Here is a 27,601-nt window from a genome sequence, read left to right on the forward strand (position 1 = left end):
GTCCCTCTGCTGTGATGTCATCCAATAGATGAGTGGCTGGCGGCTGCGATGCGCATGTATGCAGTCCACTGCCTCAACGCATCACAGCGAACCGCACTTGACAGCTTTCCAGGTTAGAGGGGGGGGGGGAAACAGACCATTCAAGGGAGGAAACCAGACCTTCTGAATCTCCACCAGCCAGCCGTCATCCGCATCCACCCGAGATAGAGGGTTTCCCGCAGCTCCTCTCTCCCTCTCTCACCTCGTGCATCATATTTGTGGATTAATCATGTTTCTGTTCTAACGCACAGATGACAGCGTAACCAGGGCGGTAAGCTGTTCAGATACCAAAACAGCCGCTTTGTTGAATCGGATCTGCTGTGACTGGACATGAATTCGGCGGAACAGACGGTTACGTGGTTGATTACGCTCGGGGTGCTGGAGTCACCGAAGAAGACCATCTCGGATCCTGAAGCCTTTCTGCAGACCTCCCTGAAAGATGGTGTGGTCTTGTGCAGACTGCTGGAGCGGCTCAGCCCCGGGTCCACGGAAAAAGTAAGGGCAATGAATACACCCCCAGCTCTCCTCCTCTGCATAACCAACCGACCGCCCGCCCCGTCGGCGTGTCTGCGCGCTGCCCAGATCCGTGAAACCGACGCAGTTTGTTGTCTGGCCTCTCTTTCTGCCCACTGATCCATGAGGCAATTTCTTTTGTAGGTCACAGCAGCCCGTGTTATTGTCTGCGATAACAGCACTGTGGTTGCACATACGTTTGTCAGCGTGTAAAAAAAAAAAAGAAGAAAAGCCGTTGTTTCCATTGCGTACTGTTCTGCTCTGTAAAGCAGCACTACAGCAAAAGAAAAATCGATTGATCAAATGTATCAGGAGCTGTTAGATCCACTGGTGCTTTATGGTCGTTATAATGAAGGCCTCGATAAATATGCCTTGCTCTAAACCCTCTACAGACCTGCCTCATCGTTTGAATCCCCTGTTTTAAATTTCTCTTTAATCCAGGGCGATGAGGTTTATATGTCAATGTAATTCGATGCACACAGAGTGATCAGCCGGGGATGAGTGGCTATCTGTACACAGACCATAAGAGTGGGCCGCCATTGACTGCAAAGGCGCACAGACAGCGATAGACCCTCTCCCCTTTTAAAGAAACAGCGCAGTGTTTGTGTCTGTCAACGTATAGCGTCAGCCAGTTTGGACAGCTACCTGAAGGAGGCAATGTTTTCCTAAAAAGAGGATGTTCTGCTCGAGGCTACCTCCACCTCAAGTGTGAGGAGGCAGCCAGGTTCTTTCTAGTTGCTCCCTCAAATTGAAAGCTATTTCTGTGACATATATCCCACCAATATATATATCATTTTGCGCAAGTGAAGGGACCTGAGATTCGTTACAATAAACCCTCTTGAAAATACTTCAAATGGTCTATCCACTGCAAAACAACTGGGGACACAGTAGGTCCCTCATACTGATGGCTGTAATCCAGTGTGGCTAAACGAGCCAATACTGCTGATCTAAATACTGTTAAATCTGCTGCTGTCACGTTTCGGCCCATTTCATATGTTTTATTTCCAAATAACTGCTAAGAGGATTTCCCAAAATGGGTTGAATGACTCTGCCTTTCACCCTCAACATTATGTTCACTTGGCAACATAATAAACCATTGCAATTATAAAGCAATCACTACTTTAATATAGCAAGATGAATGACGTATGTGTATGAGCACCATATGAAAAGTTTTAATTAAAAATGAAGACGGTGAAGACAGGCCTCTGTAACAGGTAAGTTATTTCTTCGGAAAAATGACAGTAGAAGTCCCCAACAGATGTGAATAAAGCACTGTAAATAAATACAAAATGAGTTGGCAATAATTAAAAGGACATTGCCTGTCAAATGCTAGATTTCTTTGGCCAATGCAGATGTTTTATTTGAACTTTAAAAAAAAGTCTGATTCTGAAATATTCTCGAAGAGTCTTTATTGGATTTTACATGAATGCATAACAAACTTTCATTTGGATTACTTTAATTAGGTTATTAAAGAATTAAGATACATTACCACACAGAAAATACACTTGTCACTGCTCTCTGGTGGACCAATCCAGTGGAGATACTTTTTCACCTCGAACATACTGGCATATCCAGATAAATCTGTTACAAACTAACACATAAGTGGCATTTTTACCTAAACTCCTACTCTTAATATTTTACTTCTCCTATTTTTGCTTATATTTTCATCTTCCCTTGTTTTCTTACATAATAATGAGCACAGTGTCACTCTGTTTTGGCTTCATTCCTGTAGCTCCATTCAGGTCGAGCAGTTTCCATGAGTCTGGTCTGTGCTGTGTATGCATGTGGTTCAGAAGATAGTGGGACATGTGGGCCACAGCTGCCAAAGCAGTCCGATCCTATACATGCTAGTGATGTTACCTTATAGACCAAAGATTAGAACAGGAGACAGTCCTTGCCTCCATCACTTGCATTGCTTCTGAACATTTGCTCCACAGTTTCCTCACTCTTCCAATATAACGTGAGCATGTACAGCCTCACTTTCACCTTTTCATCTTTATCCTAAGAAAAGCTTTTTTTTTTTTTTTAATCAGTGACCTTGTGTTTTGATTGCCTTTGGTTGTATTAACCATTGAATATTACATGCACACGTATCTCTGCCCTGGATATGTTACTGTGCATAATGCCCTTGTTAACATCGTGTCTGTGGACAATGAGGAAAATCGGAGTATAACTGAAACGGATGAAAATGAGAAATGTGACAGCTGGAGGCTGTGGATGATATTGCGAGGAAAATTTGGTGGAATGTGAAGAAAAGTTGATTTTGCAAAGGGAAAATATATAAGAGAATGTTAGAAACATGGAAAAGATGTGGTCTAATACAGACCTGCAGTTACAGATAAATATATACTTAGATGCTCTTTGTCATACATTTAAACATTTCACCTAATTGCAGTTATCTATTTGTCAATTGTAAGTAGTAAGAAGAAATATACTGAAATGCCACAGATATGCTTGAAAAATAGCGAGTCCATTTTACAGCATGGTTTGTCCACCAGAGAGCACTGACACGTTTACTTTTAACTTTAAAAACATCTTGATCAGTACATATGGACACAGTTTAAAGTCCCTCATTAAAAATGCTAGTTTATGTTATGTTTTAAGGTTAAAATAAATACTGACCAATTTATTGCCAATTTGTTGCCAGCTCATTAGAGAATTGTTAATAAAACCAATACAGTAATATTAGCTGTAGAATAAATTGTATTATGAAGTTTTCTAAAGAGTTAACTCTTGTCATAGCTTTGTGGTGCTGCTGTATTGCACTAGTGTTCCTAATATTTTGCCCATTGAGGAGGGAAAAGTTTTCTTCATCTTACTGTATTTTCTTTAATTTTTGTATCCATGTAGTTGAATAGAGTTGTTCTAAAAGCAATGGTGGAAAGTAACAAAGTACATTTTGTCAACTACATCAGTAATCTGCTGCGTACACACTGATGCTTCAATATTAATAATATTATGATGTCATATATATATGTATAAAACAATTTATCAGTCAGAGAGGCCAAACCAGTACTTTTACTTTAATACTTGAACTACATTTTGCTGCTAATATTTATGTAAGTAGGATTTTTATGCAGGACTTTTAGGCAAAGCAAGTTTATTTGTATAGCACATTTCAACAACAAGACAATTTAAAGTGCTTCACATAAAACCATTAAAAGCATCAAAACATAACGCAAAAGAAAAGAACATTTAGAAACACGTAAAGGGTATCTCTTTTTTTTTAATTTTTTTATTATTATTATTGTATTGGTACGTTTACATGAACGCAGGATCCGATTCCTTCTTCCACTGTATATCAACCAGCGCACCTATAGGCTACACCCTCATCAGTGGGGATCCCTATTTGTCAACGTCATTTCCCTCGACCCAATCCTCCAGCCTCCTCCACTTCCCCGCTGCGGGGTTTGTGTTCAGCCTCCCGGAGTGTCAGGCCCCATGCTCACACACACTCTGTAGAATGCGCGTCGAACAAGGAGAAGATACGTGTTTAAAGACCGATAACCGCAGCGTGGAAAGCAAGACGCCTGCAGCGCGAAGTGCAACTTTGATCTCTAACCAGCGTTTCCGTCCTTCCAGATTTACCAAGAACCGAAGAACGACGGCGAGTGCCTGAGCAACATAAAGGAGTTTCTCAAGGGCTGCACATCGTTCCGCGTCGAAGTAAGTAAATATTTCGCTCTTATATTTATATACATATATATGTGTGTGTGTGTGTATGTGTATATATATATATATATGTGTGTGTATAAATATATGTGTGTATAAATATATATATATGTATATACATATATATATATGCTGTTTATAGGAAACCCTTCTGCACCGAGAGCAGCTGCTTGTAGATATAGAGTTTGCATGTTTTAAGAGGAGACAATAGACAATGCGTTCATGGAGTGAACGGCCGGCCGGAGCTCCTGACAGAGAGGGAGGAGGAGTGAATGTGCAGCCGAGAACAATCACCCATCGCTCGCCCATGAGAGTCGAGCTTGACCGTCCAACGTGGGGAAACAAATGCAACATTTTGGCAACCTCAGTGGACACTGATTGACAAATCCTTTTACAGTGGAGCCCATTCACGTTTCCCACTCCCACTTCGAGGCGCCTGGATCATGTTTACGCTTTCTAATTAATGCAAAGCTTTTGTCCTCGTGCTCATGCGTGGCTTTATTGTCACCAGCACCTCACACTAGCCATTGTGCATGCACTTTATTTGTCTGTCTTCTGCAGCTATGACCAGTATTAGCGCATGGTTATGTAACTAGGTTTTATTCCAATATAGTTGTTGGAGTCTTATTATTATGAGGTGTGAAGTCTAAACATGTCCGGATTAAGCATCTCACCCATGCAGGCCTGTACAGAAAATGAAGTAGTTCTGGCTGATGAGAATACCACTGCAATCTTAAACAAATTGAGGACAGAGTCTTTATGACCAGAGTTTATGGCTGTGCATTGGCCAGTGCATAGAGGGGTCATTGAACCAGCCTCCTCTGACAATGCAACTCAGTGTTCCTCAGCATACAGAGATTGCAGCCACTGAACGAGAGGTGGAGCTGGGATGACACAGAGCACTGTCACATTGAGTATGTGAAACATGTCATTTAGGAGTTACGGACATCTGAAAATGCCAGGGGAAGCACAAGACGTGCACCGTGATTAAACTGAAGTAGTTTTGACTGGCTGCAGGGACAGATTCTGGCAACAGGATTGAGCAATAATCTGCAGCTTTTCTGGTGACATGCAGTAAAGTCACCCATCTTATCTACCGGAAGATGGACTCTACTCAGTGCTGTCACTATTCCAATAGTTTTTTTTTTTTTACTCTATGTTTGGTCCTGGTCCAAGAGTATGATCAAATGATGTGACTTTTAGAGTGAACTGCACAGAGCAGGATTACAGTGATTTGGGACATGGCTGTCCCCCGGCTCACCATCTGTAGAGAAAAGATGGATGTCTTCCAGGGCCCAGAGCACTGCTGGCTCAGACCCCAGGTAGCTGTGGCGGCAGATTAAAGCAGTGGATGTGAAAGGCCGACAGAAAGACGCTGTGCTTTTGCAGTTCTGACTGACATCTGGACTTTCAGCTGAGTGCTGACGTGCTAGATGTGATGTGTTCGTGTGTGTGCCGTTGAAATCGTTCATCAGGATTGATCACTTATGTCTTATTTTGATCCCTTGCTCAGTTGAGACGCTCCAGACCGTGTCTGACACTTGAGCAGCTGCTGGTACTGACCCTTAACCTTTAATGCCTTTGACCACAGGAAGTGATCAGTAGAGTTCCCATGACCCCTCTGGTCCCTCTGGAACAGTCACGTAATGTCACCCTGCATCTACCCCGAGATTAATTACACATCCATCTGTCTACATTAATAGGGGAAATTGTGATCTCAAAAATTAAAACTGGAAAAGGCCAAGCCATTAGTCATTTAATCCAATAAATATCCAATAAAAAAATTCACCAATCGCAATATTTATGTGTGAAAGATGAAGTCTTTAAATTACAGAAAATATATAGAACACACTGGTTCTAAATCATCTAACTAATGTGAACATCAGATATGCAGGAACCACACAATAGTTGCCGCTCTTGCTCCAGTTGCCTCCAGCAGTTTGCATTTGAATTGTAAAAAAACGGACTTTCAGGTTTACATTCTCTCCAATGTTAGGGCACACAATTGCGTAAGATGAACTGCCTGTACAGATAGTCTGTATTGCAGCCATCGCCACCAGAGCAAGACCAATAAATTTGACAGGCTGATATTTCTAAGCAGATATTAAAATTCATCTTCTGGCATTGATTAAACTCCAAAAAAAACAACAACTCATCTCTGTCATTATACCATATTTAGATTTTCTTTTTTTTTTCTCCAAGAAATAAAATCCTCTAATGACTAATCTTAGATGATCCACCGTTGCCTGAGCAGCATGTAGCCGAAACCACTGTGAAGTGCATGCCAATAGCAGTAGCTCACTTTAATCAACCACAAAGTGTCCAGATAAGCCAAAGTTACAGTAAAAGAGCAATCCAAATGTTGTGCATCGTGTTTGCTGCCCTAAAAAAGGAAAAAAAAAAAAAACCCCCCGAAAAAAATGTAACATTCTGCAGAACTCTGGACAGTAAAAGGCTAGCCACCAAGCAAACAGACGCACACACCAGAGTGTGCAGCTCTTTTTGTGTCCCGGATGTCAATAATCTGTTAGTAGCTTTGACGCAGACACTATCAGGCTAAGATACAAACTCCATCCATCTATTATCTGTACACCTTCAGGGTATGAATAATGGATGGGTAAGAGAGACTGGGGCTGGAGCCCATTCCAGCTGAGTTTGGGCGAGGTTGGGGTACATCGCATCGCCGGTCCGTCACAGGAAGACAGACAACCGTTCACGCCTACGGACAAATTAGAATCACCAATTGATCTAACATGCATGTCTTTGGACTATGGGAGGAAGCCCGGAGTACCCGGAGAAAAGAACCGTCCAGCTGTGATGCCACAGCGTTAAACCGCTGCACCACCATGCCGCTGTAAAACCCAAAATACTTTATGAAAAAATGTTTGTTCTCTCAGTCAGAATCATTACTGTTTTTTTTTTTTTTGCATTGCTCTGAATGGGCGGCTCGCTTCGTGTGTGCGTTTGTAAAAGCTGTATTTTAACAGCTCGTTATTCCTGATTCCTGATCCGGTGCTTGAAAAAAATTTTTTTTTGATAAATTAATATTATAAACGTGCGCTGACTAGTCGACTTTTGAACTGATGGCTGTTAGTCTAACAGCCCTTTTTCTTAGGGATGTGATGTATGAAAGTCCGACTGTCTGAATCTGTGTTTTTGAGATTGTCTGGCAGTTTTAAAGCACAATTGCGCAGCTATGATGTTTTTTGCTTATGACCTGTCTTGTAGCATATAAAAAAAGATCAGATGGACATGTGAACAATGTTAAAACTCTCAGAATTAGAATCAGCTTTATTGGCCAAGTATACTAACACGTACAGGGAATTAGACTGCGTTTGTGCCTTGTTCTGTGTGCAAAAACAGACATATAAAACATAAACAGACATATAAAACATAAATAGACATACAGCTAAGAAAGAAATAAACAAATATATACGCAATGGTTTACTCTCCTCGGGCTGTAATCGTCTTGCTTGTCTCGTGGGGTTTTTGTCTTCAGTGTGGTCTTCAGGAACTGAAGCACATGATCATGTAGAGGGAGGTCAGGTGACTAACTTGGCCAGTGAAGAATATTCCATTGTTTTGCCAGAAAACTGCTCGAATGCTTCGGCTGCATGTTTCGAACCATTGTCTTTTAATTTGTGGCATTTTTCTGGAACAAACAAGGTAAACGACGATGATACAAATGCTGTCCACTCAAAATTAATATGAAGACCCGTAAAACTGAACGAAAACACTCAATGTCCCTCATTGTTTTTGGCGAATCTCATACTTCTGATATGTGACCGTATCCCTTTAACTGTAGCATACATGGAGTAGTTTGTTGTTATCCCTCGTGCAGGTAAACACTAAGTTCCTGGTTCATGACAGTGTGGGAGTAATTTATAGCACCCTGAGTCACACAGGGGTGTTGCACCACCGTAACAGCCTCCTCCGAGGCATCAGTACCTGACTGTGACGCAGACAAGTCGTAGCTCGTCATGTTAGTCATGTTCATTATCTCCGCATGGATCTTTAAGATGTATCATTCATCGTGTTTCTCTGTGAACCTGTTACAAGCACCTTTTAAGATGGAGGAAGAGCTCCCATTTTGCACAGGCGAGAGAAAAGTTAAGTAAAAATACAGAGTGTGAGTTTCAGTTTGAATCCCAGCGAGAATATAGACGAGTGACGAAGAGGATGCTTCCAGCTGAAAGCTCACCAAGGGAGTCTTGTTGCTGTGACGCACGCACACACACACAAACACAAACACACACAAACACTTAACACGCATACATACAGTATACTCCAAACCCAGTCATTCACATATCCCCTGAAGACATATCTGCAATCAGAGCGGAAGATGAAAGAGACTCATATCTCTCAGTCACTCACCCTCCGTGCAGCTGAAGCGAGAGTAACTTATCAGTTGAAGCCGTTCCACAGGAAGAGAGGGGACAACTACAGTCATCAACAGAGATACAATCACTTCGCATCCATTCATACTAACTGAGAGCCCAGTGAGAGTTGTGGCGATGGTGATACAGACACTACACCACAGTTTACTTGCAGTTGAATAACAAGGTCGGCTACATTTTTATTGTGACCAAAAACTATGAAAAGACCTTAAATCGTAAATGCAAACATTTGATTCTCAACACGCTGTCTTGACTTGGATGTCTATCCCTCCCATTAGTAGCAGGGGATCCTAATAACGATCTGTAGTTTTTCCGTTTCTGTTTGTTTTATTAATTTGTCCTTTTGTTATGTGGGGCCATGTTTGTTTTCATTCTCTGTCTGCTGGTCTCAGATGTCTGTAGCACAACAGATCTTGATCTTAATGAGATTATCTGTTTAAATAAAGGTTATGCAACAAAAGAGGTCAAAGACACAGCGCGTAGTTTCATTGGAAATAACGTCATTTCACCTGAAACCGTTGGACACTGCGGTGTTTAGCAAACATCACTTAAACACAAGACTTTGGATGAGCCAGAGAGCCTCTGATCACAGAATATGTAAACAACATTCTGCATCTAACTATATTTGATGAGACTTTCGGTATATGACCGCTTTTTTTACTTGGCACTAAAAACACACGAAAAAAAAAAAAAAAAATTATGTCCAGCCGTACTGAAGCAGGATTCAAAAGTAAATCTATTAGTGGGTTTTCAGCCACGGACTGCTACATATGTGGCGCACTAATTAGATCTGTTGTAGAATCGATTGAAATCCGTGTCAATCATGCTCTTCATAAGGAACGAACATGTCTTAGTGCAGTGGTTCTCAACATACCTTGATCTGCATGACCGTTGCACACAGTGTTTACTGTGATTCGGATCTGGAAACCCTGTTCACATTAACTTTGGTCAGCTACTCGGAAGTGCAGGTTAATCAGTGCCCAGCGTCAGTGGTTAAGTGTCATGACGTGAAAATCAAATGTTTTTTTAATGCTGTTGTCGCGGTGGTAGTTTTGGCACATATGCTGGTCAGTGCCGATTGGTTGAAGGCTGCTCCTACAGTTTTAGAGTTAACCCTACGTCCATGCCTACTAAGATGCAAAGAGTGGGGAATGATTCTCAATGGAGGGAGCTAGAGGCGTATATTCCTTCAGTGAATTCGGGTCGGTTAACACCAGACTAGAACTTAACTTGTGGGACCCAAAAGGAGATTGCGGGGCCATTTTGAGTTGGTTACGGATGTGTGCATGGAAAAAACAAAGTTCTGCCCTAGTTGTACTGTTGCTGCCTGGCTTGGGGTGTATGTTTTTAACTGTGGCTGAAGGCATTGTGCATTACAGCTCAATTTTCATGTGAAAAAGATTTGAGTGGCTTTCAAGTGCAAAAATGTGGGAAATGTGGCTCCTTAGGCTCTGCCAGTTAAAACCACTGATCTAGTGCATTGTTTTTTTGGGGGCGCAACAAAGGAAGTGCTGCTTATGGCACAGAGGAAAAGCTATACCTCTAGTGACCAAACAATCACTTCATTAATTAATTGGTGAAGCATCAGAGAATTAGTCAACATCAAATCTGGTAAAATGATTGTTTGATATTTCATTATAATCTGCGTACGTGATAAATCCCTTTTTGTGACATGATGCTGTGATAGAGTTGACAGCATCTATGAGTTTATCTGTGTGTGTTTGTGTGCTCATGTGTACTGTTTGCATTAATGTGTACATCAATACACATGTACTTTTAATTGTTTTATATTTTCTTTAATTCATTATTTTGTGTCTTTTTCTATATATATATATAAGTTTTATAACTATCATCCAAGAAACCAAATAATACATTATTAATGAATTATATTGTTTCATATGTTGTTACATATTATGATTATGAGTTTTAGAGCTTTGGGTTTTTGATTATTGGTCTGACTGAGTAGTAATTTGAAAAGTTACTTTGGACTCGTATAACTTGTGATATATTCTTGGCGAAGTTTTCTTGTTATTATTAAAGATTGAAAGATTTATTTACTAATCGAGCAAATAATAGCCAGATTGAACAATTATAAAAAGTAATTGTTAGTTGACACCTGAGGCCGCTGACCCAATTTACACTTGTTGTTAAAATCTGTGACTGTTTCCGCTGCTTTGAAAATGACATCTGACACCGGCCTGGATTGGGTCTTGATATCACTTCACAATTTAACCCTCTACGGAAGGCTTTGGATAAACAGGAAATAAATAGTAGACGAAGTGTGTTTTACCTTTTTTATTGGCTGCACCAAGGTCCAAACAAGCGTTTGTTACATTGTAAACGTTTGATCCGGTTAGTTTTGCTTTCACATTGTAATTCTGCGAGCGCACTACAGAACTTTGCATGACATACCGATGACATTTCATGATCACTGACGCGGGCTCCCTTTACGCAACCTTGATTGGTTTGTAGATGGGTGTGTTGTCACTTCAGCCGGGAGTCTTTTCCACTTGATTAGAGTTTTTTGTCCAAAGAAATTACAATTAAATACTTTGTCTCTTCTCCCAAGGCATTACTGCAACTCATTTTTGCGTCTTTTCCAGTTTTTTTTTTTCTTCTTCTATTGTTTAATGGGTCTCCACAGCCTGCCTCAAAATGCTCCAAAAGCTCACACTGCAAACAAACCGAACCATGGTTCTGTTCCATCTGGTCAGAGACCATCTCTTTTGGTCAGATCAGATTGTGGTCCTTTGACTGTGGTCTGAGGCATCTTTCATACCTTTTATTTTGGTTCAGACTAAACTGAAAAGTCCAAAGTCCCGGACCAAACAAAGTAGATGTGAAAGCATCTGTGGCTTTGGTCTTTTTTTTTTTTAATAATATTTGATGACCATGATAAAAAACAACAACAACAAAAAAAAAACTATTGTGAACCTTATCCATACAGTGTTTTTCATGATGCAGGCAGATAAGCTCAGTTTCTGTCAGGGCCTTTTGTAATGTATATCATTCAGCCGTTGTGGAAGAGGACTGTGAGTGGTCTATTTGGAGCTGCTGCAGATACGCGTGTCTCTGCTGAGCTTGTGTGTTTCACCCATTACTTCTGTCAAAGATAATGAGAGGTATCGACTGACTGCTCGGTAACTGGCACTGTGGCCAGCTGATGACACAGTCCTGCTGCGCTGAATTTAGTGATTCGCTTTTCACGGGGAAATGCCTTCGCCGATAACTTTCTGTCCTCTCTCTCCTCCACAGCCTTTCGACGCCAGTGACCTGCTGCTGGGACTGAACTTCTCAAAGGTGCTGAGCAGTCTGGTTGCTCTGAATAAAGTCACTGCAGGTTAGTCAGAACGTGTTCAGTGTGTGAGAGTGTCATGATGCCTGTGGGGGGTGTAGGGAGGTAGTTCTGAGTGTGTGGGTGCTGCTGACTGCAGGTACCAGGTCTGGTTTATTTATATTCTGCCCTATTTAACCAGATATCGGCGTGGGCAGTGATTCGGTGTGCGCCCGGCACTCTTCAGCTCTCCGCATCAAGTCGTTTGAGTCGCTGTCCTCTCAGGCTTCACTGGGCCGAACCTCCAAGCTGCTGCAGAACCAGTTTCGCAGTCTGGTAAGGTTGACACTCGCCGCCACCCAGTTAATAGATCAGAAACACAGTGAAACTGAGTCTCTGAAAGGCGGACACAGTAGTGGTTTACACCGATCACACATATTGCATTTCAAAGCAGTTGTTAGCACAACCTTCAGTTTTTGATGAGCATGTGCCTGTGAGCTGTTGAGTGAAGAATCAATTATGACCCAAAGCAGTTAATTCAGTGCAGTAGTCCTGTGCGTGTTTTAATATGCTCAATTATAGTTTCTGAGGTGTTAAGCCACATAATTATGGAGTGATTAATGGATAGTTAAAGGTGCTGCACTCCCACACATGGTGCTCTCAGTTTTTACAAAAGTAACTATCCATATTAGACCTCTGCTCAGGCCGATGGAGCTGTGCAGACGACAACAACAAGATGGCACTAAACTCTGTGTATTAATAAGGCTGCAGTTACACCAAGTTTGCACCTTGTTACTATCCTATGTACGTAAACAACAACAAGACGAGACACATTTCAATTTAGTCACGCTCAGTGCGTTGATTGAATAAATATATAGGTTATCATATTTTAAGACACAACAAGAGTTCATTAGCTCATCAATCCGTCAGACATCGCTTTTTTATTTTATTTGCGAATGAAAGGTAGTCATGGTGATCATCCCTTTTGAGAAGCCTTTTCATTGAAGCTGTGTTTAAAAACTCGTGCAGCGAGTCGGTGCCTGATCCGTTCTGCACACGCACACACATCTTTTACGATACTGATCAATCAACTCCACGCTGACTTTTTTCATTTTTTTACATCACATTAATTCTCACAAGTTATATTTGATTGAACCGCGCCTCATCTTGAGTTCTATATGCAGGCTTACAGCAATATCTAGAGAGCTGGGAAATAACACCAGTGCCCCGGACAAATAAATAATAACGAATGGGAAAGTTATTTAAAAGCATATACGGTAAGCAGCAACGATTGCACCGCAGTAGGGTGTCTGGAATGAAATCCTTAATTTTGCACCTCAATACTAAATTGCTGTCTGTCACAACTCATTTAAGCCAAGAATCAATCACAATTTAGTTGAATCCAAGCAAAACCGGCAGCAAGAAAACAGCCAAAAACTGCAGCCACAGCGGATTCACACCTCAAAGCTTGTTGCTTGCAACATAGATGATGAGTAATAAAGGTTATTCCATATTTGCTCTTATTTTTGTTTGCTTCTCCTCCTTCTTGATGACAATCTTGCCTTCGCTCGTCAGGACATGTCAGAAAACAGCGGGCAGCAGCTGCTGGTGAAGGCACGGTTCAACTTCCAGCAGACCAACGAGGATGAGCTCACGTTTGACAAGGGTGATATCATCGGCGTGACTCGTCAGGAGGAGGGTGGATGGTGGGAGGGGACGCTCAACGGCAAGACCGGCTGGTTTCCTAGCAACTATACGCGCGAGGTCAAAGGCTCCGGTAGGTACTTCAGCTTCCTCTGGGCACATTTTCCGGACACATTTCAACCCGATGGGTGATAAAGATGCTCTGATTGGGAATTGTGAGGAAGATTCTGATCAGCAACTTCATGAAATTACAATGTTTGGATATGATACTAAAACATTTTTACAGAAAGCTCCTACATAGAGACTCTCATAATATGACTTTCCAACCAGCACAGAGCATCACAGCTGCCTCTGTCACTGTCTTTCCATCTGGCCCCATAACAGAAATGCAGCTCCACATCTGTTGCCCCTGGAGGCCGGCTGTGGTCCGTTGTTTTTTTTTCCACTCGTACAACAGGTTTAGAGGCCATGTGGCATGTAAAGAGATGCCGGGTAAAACAAGATGAGCTTTTCTCTGCACAAAAGATTTGTCTTACAAAAGAATAAAAAAATCCAATCCCACTGTTACTCAGAAACTCTTATTGTCACTGTTGGACGCATTTGTTAGGTTTTTAGTTGGTGCCAGTTTTGACACCTCTGCTCGTATTGTGACCAAGAACATGTCAAATCTTGGCCCATCAGCAACTGTTTTAATTGGCCGAAGATGTTTTTCTTTATTTTCTCAAGGGATATAATAGTTGCTGCCCAATGCGGTTGTTGTGTTTAAAGTGGTCGCCAAATGCTGTGACAAAAGAATGAAATATTGTTAATAAACATGGACTAAAAGTGCATTTCATTTCTGTCCAAAGCGTCACATACCGCAGCGATTTATTTATTATTCAGATTTATTTGAAAATTAGCACTCACCCACACACCATTAATAAAATGGAAGTTATGATACATTGATAACATAACTTATTGTAGCAAGATTTTTTTTTACATTATAACTAAATTATTTATATATATATATATATATATATTTATTTATTTATTTATATGATAAATCATTCAGACATAAATTACTTAAAGCTCAGTGTTTTCTGAAGTGGAAGTATGTGCCCTAAATCCTTTGCTTTCTTTCTGGCCACAGACAAACAAGTGTCCCCCAAGTCTGGCACCCTGAAGAGCCCACCTAAAGGCTTTGACACTTCTGCAATCAGCAAGACCTACTATAACTTGGTAAGGAAGCAACTCTACAGTTATTTGAACTGTCTTCTGTCAGTCATGTTTTTCTGTCTGTGCCTGCATCTGTGCTTCTTCCATTTGTAAATGATCTTCCCTGAGAGAATCTGTCTCCTCAGTCATCTAACCACATGATAAGCAAAGTGAGTGTCTGTCTCACACACAGTATGTAGGATGCATCGTGTAGCACTTAGCAGCAGCTGTAAATCCTGCCTCTTTATGTCTATTTGGTACCTGTGACTGATGGTAGGTAACGGATGGAACCAAACCAACATTTGGTTTGTAAATAGTCATATTTTTAATCAAAAGTCAGACACTCTTAATTTGCCAGCTACTGTACTGTAATACAACAATCTTCATTATAATTTCATTACATACAGTAGTTAATCAGAGACATTTGTGCATAAATGAAAGCATCATGAATGTTAAAACACGGATCGGTCAATCTCCAGGATCTGCTAACCAAGGCATGTATTATTAAATCGGTGATACGCATCAAATTAGCATTATAATGCTTTAATTAATTTATCACTAAAAAGATTTTGGCACTAGCTCATGAAATAAACATATTTTATGTGTAATAACTGTAAAAGCTGTAGCTGCTTTATGAAAGCCTATGATACATGGACACTAAGATTTATTTTTCCTTTTGTTGTAGGTGTTACAGAACATTTTAGAGACGGAGACAGAATATTCCAAGGACCTTCAGAGCCTCCTGACGAACTACCTGCGGCCTCTTCAGAACATTGACAAGTATGACTCATGTAGACATTAAACAGATTATTTTTCTGGGATTGCTGAACACCATGAACCGGGATCAGATTTTGATACACAACCTAAACCACAATGATGACCTGAACACTTGACCTAAATGTACATGTCACTGAATATGTTGTCACCACTTTGAATTTTCCCGTTATCACTTCCTCCTCCAGGCTGAGCAGCTCGGATGTGGCTCTGATTCTGGGAAACCTGGAGGAGATCAGCACCTTCCAGCAGATGCTCGTCCAATCACTGGAGGAGTGCACCAAGTTAGTCCCTCCCAGCGCACACAGCCCTACTGCAGCAGCATCCTCATGGTTTCACAATAAGCAGAGTGACATCTAGTGTTGGGCTGCACGTACTACAGGGTGTTGGATTAGACCATAGACTGCAGAAATGATGGCATTACAGCCCATTGCACACATGTACACATTCATACAGTCTCTTGTCTTCTCATTGTTGGAGAGTTCATATACTTTGTCCATATTTCTTTTTTTTTTTTAGGCTTCCTGAAAGCCAGCAAAGGGTGGGTGGCTTCTTCCTCAACCTCATGCCACAGATGAAGGCTCTCTATGTTGGTTACTGCTCCAACCATCCCTCTACAGTTAATGTGCTCACCCAACACAGGTATGTTTGCGTCGACTGCATTTAGTATTACTTTACAGTGTTTTCAACCTGCCTTTATAGAGCGAAGCTGGTCACGTTGAGATGTTGATCTTGGCAAGAGTTGTAGTCAACCTGCTGATCATGGGGGATATTGTGGCTTTTCATTGTTGTCACAACTACTTTTCATTGTCAACACAAAGGGTGTCGAGGCACTGATTTTGTTTTTTCTCTCTACAGAAAATGAAATGATTTGAATACATCCGAAGGACAAACTTTCAAAGGCTTTCAAACCCTGTGAAGAAGCTACTTGTGATGTCAAAGATAATTTCTGTATTGTTAGATGATGAATAATTAATTGTATTTCTTTTATCTCCTTCCTGCAGTGAAGTGTTGGGGGAGTTTATGGAGGGCCGTGGTGCTGTCAGCCCTGGGATCCTCACTCTGACCACAGGCCTCAGTAAACCCTTTATGAGACTGGACAAATACCCCAACTTACTCAAAGAGCTGGAGAGGCACATGGAGGTGTGTGTTTGTGTGTGAACATCTGTCTACAGCTGTTGTGTTGCACGTTGTGTTCAGTAAACAAACATGTTTCTATTATTTTAGGAGAGTCATCCAGACAGGCCAGACATTCAGAAGTGCATGGCATCCTTCAAAAACCTGTCTGTAAGCTGAGCACACTTCCTCCACAGTCAGACCTGGCATGTCGACAGACTTTATATGAATTGAAATTAATGAATAGCAGGCCTTGAAGCTGTTGTCTGTCTCCCGTCCCACTAGGCGCAGTGCCAGGAGGTGCGTAAGCGTAAGGAGCTGGAGCTGCAGATCCTCACCGAGTCCATCCGGCTGTGGGAGGGGGACGACATCAAGACCTTGGGCTCTGTGATCTACATGAGCCAGGTCTTAGTGCAGAGTCCTGTGTCAGAGGTACAAACACACACCATCTGCTGCACCTCCTTCCCCTGCACTTCACTCTGCTATAAAACTGTGTTTTTATTATTGTTTAACTAATTAATATTATATAAAAAAAAAAAAGGTTAAAGATTAACAATAATGACTTAACAGGTTGAAACTAAAGACTGTCTTTCAAATATACGATCTAAAACTAACATCAAACCTTCAAACATGTTTTTCCTGTGTAAAATGAGAGTGCTTCTCTCCATCACCTCATCTGTTTACATAATTTGGTATCAAACCTTTTAGATTTATGGTTCCCAACCTCCAGGACATGGACTGATACCAGTCACTGAATGTTTGCCTCAGGAACAAAAGGAAACAATGACTTGTCAAAAGAACTAAATAATAATTGTGGTCTACAGTGAAGAAAATGTTCAGAACTGCTCATCTAGATCACACAAAGAAATGTGAATCATCTAGTGCCAGCCTTGGGTTTGCTGTAGAAAACAGCTTACACGTGTAAATTTTATCCTGTCAATAACAAAACGGGAATGTACCATATTTTAACAGCTGTGTCATGTGTAGCCAGAGTGATTGACTGATTGGTTACAGACACATGATGGATATGTTGTTCAGCTTTCCACCTGCTAGTTTACAAATGTTCCTGATGTCTTCTCGCCCAATTGTATTTTTTTTAAAAGGATTTCATGTTATTGTAAATCTTTGATTTGAATGGACTTGGTCAGGTCTTTCCATAATAGAGTTGTGATACACAAACTGAATTATGCTCCCTAATTCTCTTGCTTCCACTCTCCCATCCTCTCTACATTTCTCTCTCTTTCTTAAACTGCTTCCTGTTTGTCAGGAGAAGAATGAGCGTTACCTCATGCTCTTCCCTCACATCCTCCTCATGTTGTCTGCCAGCCCCAGGATGAGTGGCTTCATCTTCCAGGTCAGTAATTACTAACCCTCCTTTAGAGCAATCTGATCAAGAGTTCTGTACATATTATAATGGATAAAAGGTTTATTTTTATGAATTGTGTCTGATGAGTTGATTTCTCTCTGCAGGGTAAATTGCCCCTGGCCAGCATGATCGTGACCAAACTAGAAGACTGTGAAGCCCATAAAAACGCTTTTGAGCTCAACGGTAAAGCTGCTTGAGACGCGCAAGATGCTGCATTGATTCATTTACAGGCGATACCTTCAACAACATTGTCTTTGTCTCCGCAGGCTCGTTGTTTGACCGTCTCCAGGTGATGTGCACCAACCAGCAGGACCTGCAGGACTGGGTGGAACATCTGACCAGACAGATCAAACACACTGCAGCCACAGCGCCCAGCCACAAACCACTCACTGTTCCCTGCCACACGGTCAGGAGCTAATCATTACTCACCCACATTCTGATCATTTTCATTCTATTCACTGGTAGACAGCGTGGAGTAAACACTCTGAATGTATATGTTGATTTCCCACCGGCTCTGACCCCTAAAGTCAATATACCATGAAAGGTTGGCACATAATGTTTAGCAATCATCTCAGCTGACGGCACGGTCTCATGTGAAGTGGCTTATTTCTCACTTGGAAGGGCTGTGGTACACAATTGCCTTTAATGAAATGAATGCACATGCATAATAATAAACGTTTATCCTTTGAAAAGAAAAAAAGAACAATGATGGTGATTTTATTAACATAACGGCCAAGGAGGTGATGTTTTCAGTGGACGTTGTTTGTTTGTTTGTCAGCGGGATTACGGAAAAAGTTCTGGCCTGATTTCTGAAACTTGGTGGAAGAGTGTGGCCTTGGCCAAGGAAGAAGCTATAATGTTTTGGAGATGATGATCCGAATCATGTTACCGATCCTTAAAATGTTTTCACTTCCATTATTGTAATTATTGGGATAAAGCATTTGGCCTATGTAATGCCATGCATCTTAAAATCCAGTAGATGGTGGTAAAGTTTAATAGTGATAAAATATAGGCTCCTCTAGAAAAACGATGACTTCATATCACAATCCACATTCCCAGGTGCCAGTAATCCTCAGGGTTACACATGTACTTGCTCCAACACAGCAAGCAGCTGTTGAAGAGCACTTATGGACAGTAGTTTATTAGGGGAGAACTGGAACCGGTACAACTGAGAAGTGAGGCTTCAGCTGGGCACACATCATTCTAATAGTTTAGAAATATATCCAGACACATGTTTATATATAGTTGTTGCAGTTGCAGATTTGCATATCAAAGAAGAGTGCTCTGATGGCCTTGGTGGAGGTCTGTGCTCTGCAAGTGCTGCTCTAGTTTCCAATACGCCACATTTGCATATTGGTGGAAACATTGTGCCAAACAGAAACTGTGATCTGTGGGATTAATATGATGCTGCAATTGTTTGGGCTGATTTAAAAATGTGGAAGTGTCACTTGGGAGATGTATATCTTTTTGAGAAATTCTGGGCAAGTGCAACAAGGAGTAGATCCAAGGACACACCCAAGACGAAGTGAAAGAGTTGCATTGCACATTTGGCTGGATAACATTTTTGGACTCCTACAAGATTCTGCAGGGTGTGGCTGGGATATGTGGCAGCATTAGGGCTATCGACAGATGCATTATTAAAAGAAACACTATTAATAGCTTTTTGTGTTACTGAAGACTGAAGTTCAGATGAACGTTTGAAGTGTTTGAATGAAAGTCTTTATGAACTGGTGGCATATTGTGAATGCGACGCAGGTACCAACTCTGAAAGGTTAATGTTTGCCAACTGGCACACTTTTCCAAGAATTGAATCAAGTTTGAATGAGCTACCTGTTCGTTAGAAGTTGTTGGAATTCATTTAAATGCAACTCACGCAGCCAAACCGTGAACCACATTGTAGACTTTGTAGACATTCTTTGAGTTGGTCTTGTGACTCACTTGAGTGACAAGTCTTACAAAGTCTTACTCTTACTGCTCAAATCGTCTAGTGTCATGATTATCTGCTCAGCATGGCCTGCTTTTTTTCTGCATTTGCGCAGTAAAGGCAACAACAGTTGCTTAGTTTAAAATATCAAGGTGTCAAATCAAACAGACAATTTGGAATACAAGGTATAGTCCGTTTTTTTTTGTATGATTAAAAAAATACATTAACGATCCCAACAACATATTCAATGTTTTGTAAATTCATCCCTGCACAAGTTGTCTGCCACTCCAAATCCATACATAAAAATCAAACCAAAGCATTTGTGAGTCAACTTGTACAGTAAAGAATAAAGTCCTGTTAAGGTGCATTAGTATTTGCTAATCAGTACATTTTAAAATAGATTGCATGGTTATCAGGTAAAGAACCATTGTTTCTCTGGGATGGAAGAGGACTGTCCATAGTGTGATAAACAGGCTTTCTTGTTTTGTTTCCTCAGCTCCCGTCCCACCCTCTCACTCCATCCCGGCATGCTGATGGGAGAGCCATGACAGTGGCCCCCACCTACCACACCCTGCCTCACCCCTCCTCCCATGGAACCTCCCACAGCACCATGATGTGGGGCCCACTGGAACCACCGAACACCCCCAAACCCTGGAGCCTCAGCTGCCTGCGACCTGCGCCACCACTGCGGCCCTCCGCCGCCCTCTGCTACAAGGAGGTGAGGCATTGCGTTTTTATATGCAGTTTAAATATCTATGTGTCTGTTTTTTCATGTACAATTTTCTTCCCTTCTGCTCTCCATGTGCAGGACCTTAGTAAAAGTCCTAAGAGTGTGAAGAAACTCCTTCCCAAGCGAAAGCCTGAGAGGAAACAGTCTGAAGAGGAATTTGCCTTGAGGAAGAGTACGTTTAACTTCCTTCCTGTTTATGCCTAAAGTTTGTGGGTTTTTATATATATAAAAAAATAATAATTGACATTTTTAAAAATGAATTTAAGTCAGCCTTGCCAAGAGAAGATCACTACCACTCTGCAGCTATGAGAGTGTAAATGATCTTCCATCCAGTTTACAGCTAGAAAACAAATAAGTGCGCCTCTCAGTATGTCCAACTATTCTTTTGAGGTTTGCAGATGCTGACATTTATGGATATAGTAGGAGAGTAACAATGAGAAGAGACATGAGCTTGTGAATAAAATGTGTTCTTCTCTTCCTCAGGTACAGCTGCTCTGGAAGAAGACGCCCAGATCCTGAAAGTTATCGAGGCTTACTGCACCAGCGCCAAAACCAGGCAGACCCTTAACTCCAGTAAGCAAAAACTAAACCTTACTCGTACGTGTATGAGGGTCGATGCAAAGCCTACGATACTGTTCCTGTTGCACGTGAACGGTAGGAAGCCTCGTAATGTGCAAGGAACGGCTAGAACCTTCATGAGTGTGTACTCCAATTTTTGTCACTTGATCATCGTTTGCACCCGAGTTCCACACGTGTGGACTTGAAACTCGAGCAGAGAGCGCACGTCAAAGCAGGGAGTCAAATCCAATGAGTTGGAGTGGTGAGGAGCGACGCGCTGAGCATCATGCTGGAGAACCTGAGTGCCATAACACCACAGTTCAGATCATTTGCACCGAATGCTTTCCCTCAGAAGCTTCAGAACATCACAGTGGAGCTCGGTGTTGACAGTCTGACCCTGGGGGAGGAATTCACGGTGCATAACCCCATGAAGTTCATAGAAAACCCACCTGATGGCGCTCCTGATCTGATGCACCACTACTCACAAAATTGTGTGTAACTCGGGTGCTGATGTTGATGAAATGACAAAACCTGGGATATTTACTCGCAAATGTTATAGCTTCTCCCTGCTCTGTGCACGTCACGGTGCAACTTCCCGTTCACGCACAACACGAGCAGTCTCTGAACCTTTTGATGTTTGTGCACAAGAGAAGAGAAGCACATGCTGGAGCAGCTGTACCTGCCTTCTGTACTCAGTGTCTTTCTTTTAACACTGTTGTTCTGAACTGATCCTTCTAACAGTATCTTCTCTTCTTCCTGTCTCTTCTCCATTCCTTACTTTTTCGCATTGCTCTGATTTACCTTGAGTTCACTCCTTTCTCATCTTATTTTGTTTTCTTCATATTGTGCTATAATTTCCTCCACGTATTCTGATTCCCTGCATCACCCCATCCTGCATTTGGCGATGCTTTTATGATTTACCATTTGTTTGCGTGCTGCGTATACCACCTCCTCCCCTCCACCCCCCCCACCCCCCCGCACCGTCACTCCTCTTCCTCCGATCACCATTTCCTCCCTTTGCATTTGCAACCTCTCCGCCTACCCTCGACCAGCCTGGCAGGGCACCGACCTGATGCACAACCACGTGCTCGCGGACGTGGACCAGTCCTGCGTGGACTCGCCGGGCCGCCGTAGCAGCGTGTCGCGGCCAGAACTGAGCTCTGATCTTTCGGAGGACTCTGACTATGACTCCATCTGGACCACCCACAGTTACAGGATGGGCTCAGTGCCGCGCAAGAGCTGCATCTCTCACCAGAACTAAAGAACGTACAGTACTGCCACGCTGTACTTTAATGTAACGTACAGCGCGCTTACCTCTTTTACCTTCAATGTATTCAAAAGAAAAGTACTTTTTTTTAATTTATTTATCTATTTATTTTCTATTATATTTGTTCATTTTTTTTGTTAACTTATTTTGTTTATTTATTTTTCGACAGTTAGTTTGATGATGTTTTAAGCATCTCCCTGTTGCCTTTGCCACTTTCCCTTTTATGTGCCTCCTCTCTTTCTGTAGTTGTCATGCAGTAAGTGTTTGGTAATTATTGTTAATTTATCTTGAATGTGACCACTCCCCTTGTTTGACCATAGACGTGGTAGTCTCTCTCAGCAGAGAGCACAGGGACTTTTGGAGTGGAATATAGGGGGAGGGAGAGATGGGGACTGAGCTTTTCCTGTCTGATATTCAGATGTAATTCAGGAACGAGTGTATTCTATTTACCATGTACTACTTCTCTCTGGTATGTGTTCTTAGAGTATGTATGCTCAAACATAGCACAGATGCTACACAAGCACGCACACACAGGTTCAGGCACATATGCCCCTGCTGTCTGAAAATATAGCAGCATGCAAAAGTTAAATCCAAATTCTCAACATTTTACATCTTAGTTTGAAGTTTTGTTCATGTTGCCAGGCCTAAACAATAAAATCCATCATATCCAGGCAGCTTTCGAAGTTTCAAAGTCCTTCAACAGTTTGTGAAATTCAGTCCATTCTTTGTCCTTTGTCGTAGCTGCTACAGAAAGAGGAGACTATCACATACTGTTCTTAGTCAAGGTTTGGATAAAAGTAAGTGTACAAAGAATGGTGATTATGAAGGATCTGTTCATCCGAAGTACAAAAAGCATATTTTCACACTTACCTCCAGCAGTAGGTACACGTGCAGATAAAGTACAGTTTCAATCCAGTGGGCACTACTTATGTAATTCCACTCGGCTCTATTGTACAAGGTTGCAGGCAGTGACTGAATATGTTTTTTTTTTTTTGTATTTTCAGTGAACTGACTCTTGATGTTGTTAACTTTAATCATTTCCTTTATTGTGTAGTGTCCTAACCATCATCCCTGATCAGCCTGAGCTTGCATCCAGTAATCTTCCTCTCTGTCAGTGTCACAGGGTTGCATTTATACTAAATCTAAGATCCTTTATCAAATATGTTTCAGATAAAACCAGGTGTAGTGTACCAGCCCAGCACTACTAAACTGTAAACCACAAACTGAAACAGTTATAGTCCTCTGATACAAATTAAATGCCTTTGTTTGACAGGGATATGTCTCCTGGTAGTTAAAGGAATAGTCTGTCACTTTGGGAAATGCACTTACTTGCTTTCTTGCAGAGAGTCGGATGTGAAGATCGATATCACTCTCAAGCTCAGCATGAAGACTGTAAGCTTGTCTGGATTTGTCTTAAGGGAACAAAATCCAGCAACAAGCGCCTTTAAAGAAAGAAAATACAACACGTTAATTCCTGAACATTAGGGATGTCATTTACATGTCTTTATGCTCGGCATGGATGAACATGTCTAGACTGGAGCTTCATACTAAACTAACAAGTGTGAACTGATGGATCTTCCCATCTCACTCATTGGAAAACAGAATAAAGTATCTATCTTCATGTTTCAAACTCACAGTTATGAGTCAGAAGAATAGAAAACAACAAATCACTTTGAACAAATTGCTCTGCTTTGAGTCCTTGTGCTTAGATGCCTAACCAACTGCTGGCTTTACAGCTCATCTTACACCCTGAAAGAAAGCAAATATCCTTATTTTCCCCAAAATGTCCATCTGTTCCTTCAGAGTGTAGCTGTTTTTTTTAGCGGAATATCTCTTGCAAACATCGCTCGTGTCACAACAAACTAGCACCTATGCTATGGCCTCCTAAGCCAGACCTGCCTGTGCGCTGTCTGGCTTGTGAGGCTCCCCACGCTATCTTGCATTAATGACTATTTTTATGAAGAAGTATTTTTCCAGTATTGGTATTAAAAGTACAGGTTGACATGCTCTTACAGTAAGCAATGTGAGCGACAAATGGAATATATTGGTCCATGTTACAGGTTCAACTGTTTCTGAAAGGATTTTCTTTATTGTATTTATTATTTTTTATACAGCTGTTTTTCTTAAATTATTTATATTTTATTCTGTATGTCGATGTTTACAAAATGGTCCCTGTAAGAATCATTTGTTTTCTTTTTTTTTCTTTTTTTTCTTATTTTTTTTTAACGTTTTATTGGTCTGTATCAAAGTTTACACTGAAATTATAACATGAGGTGTTTGAATTATTTTGCACAATCATGTAATGGGCCAGCGGGTGGGGGTGGGGGTGGGGTAAAAACTGTTAAATTCTGTACTTTTTTGTCGTCTACCTAGAGTGTGTATGATATAATCCTAAAGGTAGACTTAAGTATTCAGTGTTACTGTAAAGTAAATGCTCATTCGTAGTGTAAAAGTTCACCTTCAGTGGTTTAATAGCATTGAGGGTTAAAAAAAAGAAAAAAGAAAAGAGAACCAAGAGATTGCAATTATACAGGAACATTTCTATGTGAACTACACACTCAGCCTCAGAATACTGTCAGAGTGGACTTGAAACATAAAGAGCACATAGTCTCCCTTTCTGTAAATACTAGTTGTCTTGGAGCAAGAAAAAAAAAAAATCCATTCTACCTTCTATGAGTGTTTGAGCTAAGAATATCACTGTCCTTCTATCATGTGCTATACTTTGTGACAGGTGTATTCTGTGGTTTAACAAGTCAAACTGTGGGACAAGCAGGGTGAAGAGACCGACTGTCTTTAACCAACGTCGTCGTCTGTGTGCTCTAATGTCGTACTCAGTTCACACACGTGTGGCCATGTCTTCTCTGCAAACGGCGCCTTCAGTGTATTTGTTCTACACTGTTGAAGTGTTCAAGTCCCAAAAGCTGTATTATGAGTTTTGAATAAATCTGTCCTTTGGTAGACTCTGGCATTCTGGTGATTTGTTGTTGTCCAGCAGCAGATGTGATCGTGTTTTGTTTCATTTCGGAAAGATGGTGTTCTCATTAATTTTCCATTTGACAGATCTGTATTGTGAATGATTGAATATGCTTGTGTGATTTTTTTCGCTAGATATTTCCACAGCCTTTCATTTCCTTTCACTCTCCTCTGACTTCTGTTTCGTCTGAGATCTGGTCTGTGCATGACTAACACACTACTACTACTATTACTATCAGCTGGGGTGTTTGTTGTTGCCTTCTCTTGAGTGCTGACTGTCATGTCAGTGAAGTATTTTACTGAAGATGACACGGCGACACAAAGTGAAGTGTATGTTTTTGAGTGCTCTTCTATTTTGAAACAGGGCCGCAAAGGGACACAGGGCTGCATGTGATTATCCCCGGTGAGGAGAAAGTTCTTTTGGAGGATCCCAGTCGCAATGGACAAAGTGCAGTGGAAGCAAAGTAAGATAATGACTATAACTGGTTTTTTTCTTTCTTTTTTTTCCCCACGTTTTTCCTTAGTCTTTACATTTTATAAATCCCACGTAAAGACCAAAGCCAACGCTGCCTCTGGCACTCGGCTCCAAGCACATTTGTTCCTACTGAAGACCAAAATCACAAATCCTGCAAGTAATGATATTATTTATCATTACTTTATTATTTATTTATTTAAAACGGCTGCGTTTTTATGAAGGACTCATTCTAAGCAAGCTTAAAATCAAAAATGCTTAGGTTCAGGGGCATTAATTTACACTAATAAAAACACAATTATAAATATTATGTTCCACCTATGTCAGTAGCGCCCCCTAAATCCTCCCTACTGAACCTTAAAACTAACTAAGACTTAAAACTAGAGTCATGCGTGCAATGAAAGTGATTTTGGTTGATGTAATTGTAAATGTAAGTTGTATCTTGTTAAAGGAGCCTGGTGGATATGGTGTACGCCCTCAGGGATGAAGTTCAAGAGCTCAAACAGGTGAATGTGGGATTTTTCATGGTAGATCATTATCATGTGATTCACTGTTTGTTAAACGGATTTGGTTTGGTTTTATGATCTGAAAAATAATTGCTAGACATCGTGTTAACGAGTGTTAACATTTAATCAAATTAATTCGTTTTGATCTTTTTAAAAAAAATGTTTTTGCTAATGATAATGTTCCTTTAACTTTAAGGTTGAGACAGGGTGTTTAAATGTCTTCTCTAACTCTGTTTGATAATAATGAGTCCTATGATTTTCCGCTCCAGGATAATAAGAAGATGAAGAGGTCACTGGAGGAGGAACAGAGAGCACGGAAGGATCTAGAAAAAGTTGTGAGGAGGGTGTTGAAGAGCATTAATGACCCGACGTGGGATGAGACAAACCTGTGAGGCTCATGTGCACATCCCATCTGAAGCTTTCAGGAAGAAAGAGCGTGCACGACACGTGGACTAGCTCGTACTGTGTGTGAAATGCATACTCGCTTGTATAATTTAAGGTCGGTTGTTTCAGTGAAAGCCATGGTGCATCTGTATGCACGTACTTGTGTGTGTGCTTTAAGAAGAGTGTTGTTACTTCCACTCTGCTTAATAGACAGGCCTCACTGAAATGTAATGTTGAACTGCCCTGAACGTCTAATCCACAATTACATTCCTTGAACACTAAGCAAAGTGAATAAATCATACACTTCTATTACTTCAACATCCATCATCAGTGTCTGTAGCTGCGTTCAGGAAGAACATGGCTGCAAGACAACTGGAGAGAGCGACTCTCCCTCTGTTTACAATCATTTAACAGGACTGCTGTCTAGCGGTACATAAATCATACTTCAATGGTGTTAATGATCACAAAGGCCTTGGAGAAGTCTGAACTTGAACAATTCCATTTCATAACCTCTCTCATGTTATTTATTTTTTTATGGAATGATATTTTCAGGGTATCTTTCTCGGCCACAGGCTGAGCCTGATGCTTTTAGCTTGTAGCAAAGCTTGTGCCAGGAAACTCATCTATTGTGTCTGGGTTTTTTTTGTTTTTTTTTATCCTTCTTATCCTCTTTATTGTTTGACCACTTTGCGGTTTGAAAATCTTTGTGGGCATCCTAAGGGAACTGTACAGCTCTTGAACTTGTACTGTATAATGTAAATACTGCTCAAAAGATGAGCCTTTGTCCTTTGAGTGAAA

The 27,601-nt window shown here is 41.1% G+C and overlaps 1 protein-coding gene across 5 annotated transcripts; it reads left to right on the forward strand.

The window, feature by feature from the left end:
* arhgef7a (Rho guanine nucleotide exchange factor (GEF) 7a) lies at positions 1–27,597 on the forward strand. Of its 5 annotated transcripts, XM_069707610.1 has the most exons (22): positions 3–534; positions 4,135–4,218; positions 11,877–11,961; positions 12,098–12,231; positions 13,471–13,672; positions 14,669–14,757; positions 15,419–15,513; positions 15,696–15,791; positions 16,027–16,149; positions 16,512–16,650; positions 16,735–16,794; positions 16,909–17,055; positions 17,891–17,977; positions 18,094–18,172; positions 18,256–18,395; positions 20,410–20,631; positions 20,722–20,815; positions 21,127–21,216; positions 22,254–22,433; positions 25,806–25,905; positions 26,365–26,419; positions 26,689–27,595. In XM_069707610.1, exons 1-22 carry the CDS (start codon positions 370–372, stop codon positions 26,809–26,811), a joined length of 2,589 nt encoding a protein of 862 aa, XP_069563711.1. In that variant the 5' UTR covers positions 3–369; the 3' UTR covers positions 26,812–27,595. The 5 variants fall into 5 exon arrangements, with proteins under 5 accessions (XP_069563708.1, XP_069563707.1, XP_069563711.1 ...); XM_069707607.1 differs by lacking the exon at positions 22,254–22,433 and having other exon boundaries at positions 1–210; positions 298–534; positions 20,410–20,815; positions 26,689–27,597; XM_069707608.1 differs by lacking the exon at positions 22,254–22,433.
* The last annotated feature ends 4 nt before the right edge of the window (positions 27,598–27,601 follow it).

Source organism: Brachyistius frenatus, unplaced genomic scaffold (assembly GCF_029030835.1).
Source record: "Brachyistius frenatus isolate BFR_SWC_R1_liver_20210118 unplaced genomic scaffold, ASM2903083v1 Contig_70, whole genome shotgun sequence".
NCBI classification, from domain to species: Eukaryota; Metazoa; Chordata; class Actinopteri; family Embiotocidae; genus Brachyistius; species Brachyistius frenatus.